The sequence below is a fragment of the Haliotis rubra genome, unplaced genomic scaffold (assembly GCF_003918875.1).
Source record: "Haliotis rubra isolate DU_JTF1 unplaced genomic scaffold, ASM391887v1 Scf666, whole genome shotgun sequence".
In the NCBI taxonomy this organism is placed as follows: Eukaryota; Metazoa; Mollusca; class Gastropoda; order Lepetellida; family Haliotidae; genus Haliotis; species Haliotis rubra.
The window spans coordinates 418,601-429,306 of NW_025767375.1; the positions used below are offsets into that span (position 1 = coordinate 418,601).

At 41.5% G+C, this 10,706-nt stretch overlaps 1 protein-coding gene across 1 annotated transcript; it reads right to left on the minus strand.

Annotated features, from left to right (window-relative positions):
* Positions 1-2,011: 2,011 nt before the first annotated feature.
* On the minus strand, positions 2,012-2,368 carry LOC124257557. The gene has a single exon (XM_046691655.1). It carries the CDS (start codon positions 2,366-2,368, stop codon positions 2,012-2,014), a length of 357 nt encoding a protein of 118 aa, XP_046547611.1.
* Between the last annotated feature and the right edge of the window lie 8,338 nt (positions 2,369-10,706).

Below are 10,706 nucleotides of genomic sequence, written 5' to 3' on the forward strand. Positions count from 1 at the left end.
TCGGATTCCTACTCATGTATATAACAACGCTGTCTAGCTCACCACACAATATATACTTAAATAGTATGACTCATACATCTACCCCCTCCTTAATAGGCCAGCCAACCTAGACTACTGACGTGATAGCTTCATGATGACTAAATGAACGGATTGGTTAATGAATCATACCTCTTCTTGTGTTGCCTTCACCCCTTCACTTCATTGTGTATCCCACACAAACAGACCGATTAACATGTATGCATAACAAAGTCATGTATATGTCAAATGTCACTGAAATATATATCGTCTATTAATCACAACCGACATAACCCCCAAACAATATTCAATCTGCCAAATACTCAAATATCATTATCCTCCTAGCCTTCTTTCGTGCCTCTCCCCTACCGACACCCCACCCCTCCCCTAATCCCCGTATCCCTAAAACTCACTCCCCTTCCCACAAACACACACACACACAAACACACGCATTTCAAATCCTGAACTCACATCAATCAAAATTAATCACAAAATGTCATTTATGCAAATAAGGATACCTGTAGAGACACATACCTGTTATTTTCATGTACCTACAAATTTACATATTCACAAAGCACATACTCGCAGTCGTCGCCACACCCTTCTGCCTCATCCTCCCCTCTCCCATCCCCTTTCCCACCGCACTGTTCATCATCCCGCGGCTGTAATGTAGTGTACAGATCGTGGATGTGTGATTGTAGGAGACGGGAGATTGAAGGAGCGCGTCCGTTAAGTAGTTCTATTGCACTCCGGAGACGACCTATCACTCACAATGGCCGGGCAATGATCTCTATCGCTCTTCCTTGCTGAATGAGTGATCACTATGATCATAGGCTAGCAGGACTGACCAATAGGCCCTGGAACAATTCCGGAACAGTTGGTTCTAATCTGCCATGAATGATACCTTTTGATTCTGATTCAATCCTTAAGGTTCTCTGGAACACTGGAAAATGAACGCCGTGACACAATATCATCGCAAATCTATCGATTCCATTTGGAAGATTTGAAACTCACTTTTCTGAAAAATTGTTCCTGAGGATTAAAATTGCAGGGATATAAATCACATTCAGATTTCTTTGAGAGAAGCACGAGCTCAAATGTAATGACATGGAATAAATGAAAGAGATGAGCATGGTAAAACAAGCCCATTTGATGTAAGCCAAAAATAACATACTTGGGTTAATAAACTGTCGATGTACTTTTTTCCCGTTTAAAAAAAATAAAAATAAATACATGGTGATGTGCAGCTATTTACAGTATGATTGGCCTAAAGGTATCAACATTAAATATGAAGGTCTCATTAACATGGAAAAGAAGGCCATGACACTATAGTATAGCGAATATATTCACTTGTGTACATCCAGCTGAAAGTGCTGATACATTATTGTCTTCACTAGATACAACACTATTTACTGCTGGAATATCGAGAAGACTTCGTTGTGACGTTCCTAGAGAAGCCTCAGTTATGACGTCCACTGAATAGTTTGGCTTCTTGTCGAGACATACATCTTGCGTAGCTAACTATACCACGACAGTACACATAGGTTCATCTCAGGACCTGATACACATTGTTTCATCTTAAAACCAGGGCCTAGATTTTCTAAGCTCTCTTAGCGCTAAGATAGTCGTAAGTGTCATACATTTTCATTAACTTACGACTATCTTAGCGCTAAGACAGCTTCGAAAATGTAGGCCCAGGTTCATTTAGTTTCATCTCACGACTAGGTCCATTTAGTTTCATCTTAAAACCAGGTCCATTTAGTTTCATCTCACGACCAGGTCCATTTAGTTTCATCTCACGACTAGGTCCATTTAGTTTCATTTCACGACCAGGTCCATTTTCACGACCAGGTCCATTAGTTTTCATCTCACGACCAGGTCCATTTAGTTTCATCTCACGACCAGGTCCATTTAGTTTCATCTCACGACCAGGTCCATTTAGTTTCATTTCACGACCAGGTCCATTTAGTTTCATCTCACGACCAGGTCCATTTAGTTAAATTTCACGACCAGGTCCATTTAGTTTCATCTCACGACCATGTCCATTTAGTTTCATCTCACGACCATGTTCATTTAGTTTCATTTCACGACCAGGTCCATTTAGTTTCATCTCACGACTAGGTCCATTTAGTTTCATTTCACGACCAGGTCCATTTAGTTTCATCTCACGACCAGGTCCATTTAGTTTCATCACACGACCAGGTCCATTTAGTTTCATCTCACGACTAGGTCCATTTAGTTTCATCTCACGACCAGGTCCATTTAGTTTCATCTTACGACCAGGTCCATTTAGTTTCATCTCACGACCATGTCCATTTAGTTTCATCTCACGACCAGGTCCATTTAGTTTCATTTCAAACCAGGTCCATATGGGTCCATGTTACAACCAGGTACATCTAGTTTCATCTTACAACCGTGTACATCTGGTTCATCTTACAAACAGGTAGATCTAGTTACATTTTACAATCAGGTACATTTTGTTTTATTTCAAAGCCAGATACACCTGGTTTCATTCTACAACCAGGTACGTCTAGTTTCATCTTACGACCAGGTAGATCTGGTTCATCTTACAGACAGGTAGATCTAGTTACATTTTACAACCAGGCACATTTTATTTTATTTCAAAACCAGGTACGCCTTGTTTCATTCTACAACCAGGTACATCTAGTCTCATCTTGCAGCCAGGTAAGTCGCGTACGGGGACTCTTGTTTCATCGAACAGCCTTACATCTACTTTCATATTAAAGATAAGCATTTTCGTATTTTCCCCTGAACATAATTGTCATAATAGGAGACATATCCATTGCAAAGTGATGTCATCACTCGGGCAGACCGACAAAGTTCCATTATGTACACGGAACTGTAATAAGATGATATTTCTGTTCGTTCATGAGACTCAACATATCATTATATTATTTATCATTGTTTGGCCGCCGCCATGTCACGCTTCGTCCGATCTTACACAGCTCAATCAAAACATTGCACATGGTTTCAATCTGTTTCATGTTTTACAGTTTTGTGTGTTTGTTTTTAATGCCGTGATCAACAGCATGAACATCTATCTCCAAAATGTTGGGATACGATGACATGTGTCAACCAAGTCCGCGAGTTAGATATACTTCAGATATACATACTTTCATTGGAGAAATATCATCGAACGTGAAACACTGTTTCGATTTGCATACTAATCCCTTGTTTACAGTGGTTGTACGGCTCCACGTGCTGTCATCGAAGCCCTACGGAGAGCTAACAATACAGTCACTATGATGTATGAATACGTATTGTCACCCACCGCAATGTCACTGCTGTAGTAGAATATCTATAGAACTATGCAAAACAATGGAGCGAACTGAAATGTTTGCTGTAGACGGGTCTCTTCTGGTTTCAGAAGGGCGGTGGGGTGGCCTAGTCGTTTAAGCGTTCGCTCGTCAAACCGGAGACCCGGGTTCGATTCGCTACATGGCTACAACGTGTGAAGCCCATTTCTAGTGTCCCCCGCCCTGATGATATTGCAGGAATATTGGTAGAAAGAGGCGGAAAACACACACGCACGCACTCGCACGCACGCACAGACACACACACACACACTGCATATTCTCCTTGACATGGGACATGTCATCTTTGTGTGGCGGGGATGGAAGGATTGAAACTGTAGCTGTTGGTGAGATCGGGTAGGCTTTTAAAACATGTCAGTATTAATTGCAGAACGAAAATGAGAACCCGTGTGTCTTGAAACGCAATTTCTCTTTTGTTTCCATCTCGAATTTTATTGATTGGTGTAGTGATTTAGAATTTCTTGGAACTTCTGTATCAGCATGATAGATCAAGATAGTGTCTACATTCATCTCGAACATCTCTTCAGAGTAAACTTCCACAAAGGTAAGCTGCAGTCAGGAATACAGGGTGTCAGGTGTAGGAGCCATGGTTGACCTCTTGTGTTTCTCCTCCTCCACCTCCTCCTCATCTTCTTCTTCTCCCTCTTCTGGTGTGTTAGCCTAGTGGTTAAAGCGTCCGCTCATCACGCTTGAGTTCGAATCTCAACATGGGTACGTGTGAAGCCCATTCCTGTTGTCCGCGATATCGCTGAATTATTGCTAAAGGTTCACTCGCTCTTATTATTATTATTAATATCCACATAGGTCATCGGTCCATACATCCAACAATGCGGTCAGGGTTGGAATTACACATTGACACTGTTGTTTCATAATTTGCATTGCATTGTATTGCATGACATACATGCATTGCAAAATGTCAGTCTCATTGTTGTCAACGGATATAAATAGATGTAGCAGGATGTCCACAGTCTTTATTGTACAGATAAATTAGACTATGAACTGCATAAGCCTCATGAACATTCTCGACTCATTTTCTACACATTATCTGCAGTTATATAATTCACAAAATATTTTGGATCTCTGTTTTATTATTATTTCGACCTGTTTCTGTGATTTGCTTGTAGGAACTACATCAATCTGAGTTAATCCTCGGCGAAACTTGGTAGCTTTGATATACATTATATACCGCTCCATATAGAGAGAAACATTAAACAGTGCTTAGGACAATGTTTCAGAACGACTCCTAGTGATTCATGTCAGTATTGTTCATGTGTATATTTTAGCTTTGTCATCAACTGTTTTGAAACCGTCATGATGCTGCCTCTGCTGTGTTTAAAAATAAATCCCGAAAACTGTATATGTAACTTTTTTACTTGTTTGTTGTGTGTTGTTTAACTACGCACGCAGCACGTTTGCAGCTAAATGGCGGTGGTATATAATTAGTCTTGTCTGAACCAAACAAGCCAGTGATTGACACTACGAGCATCGATCTATGCGATACAATGACATATATCTGCAAGGTCAGCGAATCTGATCACACGATTTCGTTTGCCGCCTGTTACGAGAAGCACTGCCTCTATCAAGCCAATCGATGAGAACAAATATCGTTATGTTCCGTTGTGTGTGACAAATTTAAATTTGGGTAATTGTGCATATACAAATAACCTGTTTTCGTCACTATATGGCTGAAACAATGCAAGTGAGACATTAGATATTAATACACACTCGCTCGCTAGCTGGATAAAATAGATATATGTGACATGATCAGTGATGTAATCAGTGATTTTTAAGACATCCGTGTACAGTTCGACAATTTAGGATCTGACAGTAAAACCGATGTCATGTAAATCACTGGATGCTGCGTTCCCTGGCTGTGTCAGTGTCAAAGCCAAACCAAAAACCCAAGGATATTGCACCGACTCTCGACCTCCCATCATATACCGTGGGATCTTGGACCATCAGATACTTCTATGCCCACCAACGAACTCCACACAGAGATGCTGTGCGTCCCAATGTCATTGTGCGCGGATGATTGGTTAACACTGTTGGGCAGGACATGGTGACCCTTGTCTCGAACCCCTGGTGTCGCCAATACATTTCAGTGATCTGTTCGTATAATATTAGTTTTCCTTTTACCCCTAATGGATTCTGTTTCGACGAATAATCGAGACAGGTTGTTCTCTGGCTCTGACATTTTATATTAATTGAAACGATGTTAACTGTGAAAACAGGCATGTTCCATGCTTTGGTTTGAGATCATATGACAATGATCTGTTTTCATATTCTATACTTTTAGAGTATGCGTTCAAAAGTATTTCAAAAATATTTTTTTGAAAGTATATTTTATGACTACAGCTATTTTTTGTTTTCATACTGACACAAATGAAACCATATTGTCAAGGAATACAACGTTTCTATTGTCATCCCACAGTTGCTAGGCATGGCTGACATGAACCTTGAAAAAAAGCGGTACTGCATTTTAACGGATGTGTCACAAATTATTTTCCTCTCCTGTTTGGGAACATTCCTCTAGGACTAATCTGAAAGTGTTTTTATTTCAGCGTGTACCAAAAACTGCTCGCAAACATCCTCGCTCAACTTGACGAATTAACGGGTAATAGGTTGCGACCGAATGACTGGGCGGTGTTTCAGATGTGTTGTATGGTAGGCCTTGTGCCTGGACACGTTCTCCAGAATCTTCGACCACAAATTTCTTTCTCTTCTTTTTTCTTTTGTTCATTAATTCCGTGGAGACATACATTTTTCAGCATTCTCTTTATTTTGGAGGTAAGTTGGCACTAAACGAAGAGGCTCGTCCTGCAAGATTTCCCCTCCCTTAATTGAACGTTTGAATGGTGTGTTAGTTTCTGGTGGACGCTAGTTAGGCCTTTTATCGGGACTAAAAAGCGTGGCATCCACAGTGTATTCTTATTTTGGTTGATAGGTTGGGTTTTATCGCCATTTGATGGATCTGTGGTATCGATCATTATGCTTATTATTGGTGCGGACGGAAAACGGAGTGTTGCCGGTCTTTTATTTAATCCAAAATCAGCGGATCCTGGAGATGTTGCGTAATCCCGTCCAAAAATGGCAGATGCATTGGTGATTCCACCTTAAGTCGTTATGGGGGTGGTCGGGTAACCAAGTAGTTAAAGCGTACGCTCGCCACGCCAAAGACCCGGGTTCCATTCCTACATGGATATAATGTGTGAAGACCACTCCTGGTGACCCCTTCATGATATTGTTGGAATAATGCTAAAAGCGGCGTAAAAGAATACTCACTCAGTTCAGTATATTTGGAAAACGTTTCATCGCTTTTAAGCAAAGATTAGTATACTTATGTGTTACCCTTTCGTGGAAACCAAATGTCATCAATGAGCTTACTGATTCATTTATATAATTTTCACCGCTGCTTTGCCTGTTAAACATTATGGAATTCGATTGTTTATCATGAGAGGTTGCCACTTTATCAGTCATGAACACTATTACCTATTCTGTCTATTCAGTGAGACTTAGCGTGCACCGTGCTTTACCATAATAATTAGCTTACATAGACCCTGAGTACGGTGTGGCACAATTTGTGAAATCCATGTTGAAGGTGATCATGTCAGTACGTTAGACACAGAAGTGGTGGTCAGCCTGAGTGACCACTCATTTCTTCCTCCGTCGCTGTCACATGTCATCACTGGGAACTACTTGGCTACCAGTGAGAAATGCATGCTAGTTTTACATGTATGATCTGCTATATAGTTCTACGTCCATGTGAACCGTGAAGATCCGCGTTAGAATTGATCTTCAGTAACCCATGCTTGTCGTAGGAGGCGACTAACGGGATCGGGTGGTCAGGCTCGCTGACTTGGTTGACATATGTCATCGTATTGGAAATTCAGCTGTTTTAAAGCTGGCTTTGAATGTCGTTACACATAACCTTGATCAAGCAACTTTCGAGCAAGCGTCATACTGAGCTTGGTGTATGACTGCCCGTGCGCGTGCGTGCGTGCGTGCTGATCACTGATGTGAAATAGCATTTGTTTACTAGTATAATATTGACAATTGTAGATTCGGGATTGAACATTTACTCTTTGTGAACCTTGTCAGCAGAGTGCCTTGTAATTTAAAGATAACTTCTTGGATTTTATGTAAATCGTTTTCAAAGCTCCTTAATCCCATGTATGGTATTACGGTAACTTCGCTTCTTGAATGTTAACGCGGACTTAGGACTTCTTAGCGCTAAGATACCTTTATACAACGAGGCTCTGGGCGGCCATTGTTTGGAACAAGCTCTTCTCGCTCTTTTCGTTTCGAATTTTCTAAAGAGCTGCAGATGGTAGATAAGAAACATCACCACAGTTCTCTGTGTCGAAGCATGACTTATATACCAGGATCATTTGGATTTCGATCCCTTAACTGTCAGCACCTTTCCCGTCTCGTAGTTTCAGCCTACTGTAAAGATCCAAGACCTAACCCACTTTGGAATTACTTCAGTTCTTATTTTACATACCATGTATACCGTCTACCCACGTCGCTACTTCAGATAACGACCAGAGGCTCAATTTGGAAGAAGTTTTCTGAAAAACCAGAAAAGATCCACTTGGGGAATAATTTCAGAAGACATTTCAACGATTTTAAATAGATATTGTTGCGTTGGAGACTAAGCACATTAAGACATATAAACAGCCCAAAAAATGCCTAAAAGTGGAATTTTATTACAAGAAAATCTGAAAAGGAAAGCTTTCCATGCTTTAATATTTAGAGTAGGTATATGTTGTGAAACACGTGGAATTTTGCCGAGTGTGGCTTTAAAAAACACACAAAAAAACACTCGTCCGCACACAGACCATGCTTCACAATGTCTATTTGGAGGAGAGTCTAGTACGGAGTATGTCCCCCACTTGCTCAGTACCAGTCACAAGAGACATCTACTAGCGTTGGACAGTACGTACTACTCACTGCAAAAGATGAATGATTCAGCATATACTCAGAAACGTGTTCCGTATAATCAAGAAGTGGGCATCCATAAATTATCTCCCTTATTTGCATCCATTCTTAACGCCATTCAAAGACTTGATAAGAGTCAAACTTGATTGCTCAAAAATTGTTTGATCACGGTTACAACATTCCACACCTCAAAGCCTTCAAAATCTTTTTAATGTAGACATGTGGAAGGCATTTCCAAATTTGACGCATCAGTGACACATCAATGATGTCCGATGCAATTCCCAGTCTTGACGCATTTGGTTTCAGGGTAACGCTGACTAACGGTGGTCAGGTGGTCAGGCTCGATGAATTGGTTTACTCATGTCATCGTATCCCAATTGTGTAGATCGATGCTCATGGTGTTGATCACTGGATTGTCTGGTCCAGACTCGATTATTTACACACCGCCGCCATATAGCTGGAATATTGCTGAGTGCAGCGTAAAACTAACCTCATTCACTCACTCAAGTTAACATTTGACTAGCCTTTGCATGTGTTTGTTACCGGCGCCACCATCCGAGCTGGATGCTCACCTCTTCGGGAGAATGTGGCATCGTAATTCTGTTACAGTGATATCTTCTGATATCATCAGAAAATAATTTCTGCAATAGGTTCTTCTTCTAGTTAAGATTTCGTCTACAAATGTTTATCGTTGCAGTTTGTCAACTGAGATGTCTGATTTGCCAATTGCATGTCAGTGAGTGACTGAGTAATTGAGTTGGTTTTAACACCTATGTTAACACTATCTCAGTAATGAAAACTCCACAGTGTGTCTGCCTGGTTGGTTGTTGTTTAACGCCTCACTCAGTAATATTCCAGCTATATGGCTGCTGTCTGTAAATAATAGAGTCTGGACCAGACAATCCAGTGATCGACAGCATGAGCATCGATCTACGCAATTTGGATACGTTGACATATGTCAACCAAGTAAGCGAGCCTGACCACCCGATCCCGTTAGTCGCTTCTGGCGACAAGCTTGGGTTACCGAAGACCAATTCTAACGCGGATCTTCACGGGTCGTGTGTCAGCTTGATGTAGGGGCAAGCCTGTAGGTATCTGACGCTTACCACTGAGCACAAACGTAGACACATGACTGACTGACTGACTGACTGTTTGGTTTTACGCCGCTTTAAGCAATATTCCAGCAACATCACGGCGGGGGACACCAGAAATGGGCTTCACACATTGTACCAATGTGGGGATTAGAACCCGGGTCTTCGGCGTGACGAGCCAACGCTTTAACCATTAGGCTACCCCACCGCCCCATAGACACATTGTGGAAATAAAGAACATTTATTCACTCATTCATTCATTCATTCATTCATGAACAGAATTCGACAATCATAGGCATCTGGCGTCCCCAAGGGACGTAACTCTGCACTGCAAATTGGAGCGTCTTATGCGACTCGGTCAACGGTGTCCCTTTTGTAACAATAGAACCCGACAGATCTAGATGTTGTTCATGATGTCACCCACTGGTTTTCGATCGCGTGTATACAGACCGCTTGTTTATAGCTTGAATATGTCGCTGGTTGTGGCCTGAAACACCTCCATAACAACCATCACAGTAAACAATATAGGTCTGATGTTAAGCCCTCATTTCTTTGTACAACTTGAAGTACGTGTCGTGTGTTCAGAACCGAACAAATCCCATGTGTGCAACACAAGATCGATATAACAAGTAAATCCACGCGGCACATTTGAGAATGCTGTCCTGCACAGGAACCCTCTCTCACTATATACGACTGTTCGTGATCTCAGGCAGCGTAGCAGAACTTTTCAAGCTGCAGAAGGAACATGTCCTTGAGTCGTGAAACTTCGTGTTCAAAGAAGAATGGTAAGAATGGAATAGTGCCATGAATGGACAGGCTTGTGTACCAAGGCGAGGGACAACAGAAATGAGCTTCACACATTGTACCTATGAACCGTACCCTGGTCTCCGGCGTGACAAAACCAGCACTTTAACCTCTGACCTAACCCAGCACCCTTGGTGCGATGTATATATCCCTTCACTTGGTCAAAAGAAACATGGGGCGATGGAGTAGCCTAAAGTACTGTCGGAAATAGAAACAAAACCCTGTTTTAAGGCTGTTACTCTGTATCCCTAAAATTTACACAACTGCAAGTAGCATATGTTGAAATAACCCACATCGGCCTAACTGGGCGTTCAGTGGGATGTGTAATAGGATATCCAGAAAAGCATGTTAACTCGTAAAATCGGGCAAAACTTAGAAAAAATACGAATAGCTGCTGAAAACAATAAATCAGACTATAGATGGCAATTAGGTCGCTCAGCCAGGTATGACGACGAACCGTCGGTCGACTAACCTGGCATGAAATGCACGTGCTGCCTACAAGCACAAGGGGCCATCTCAAAGA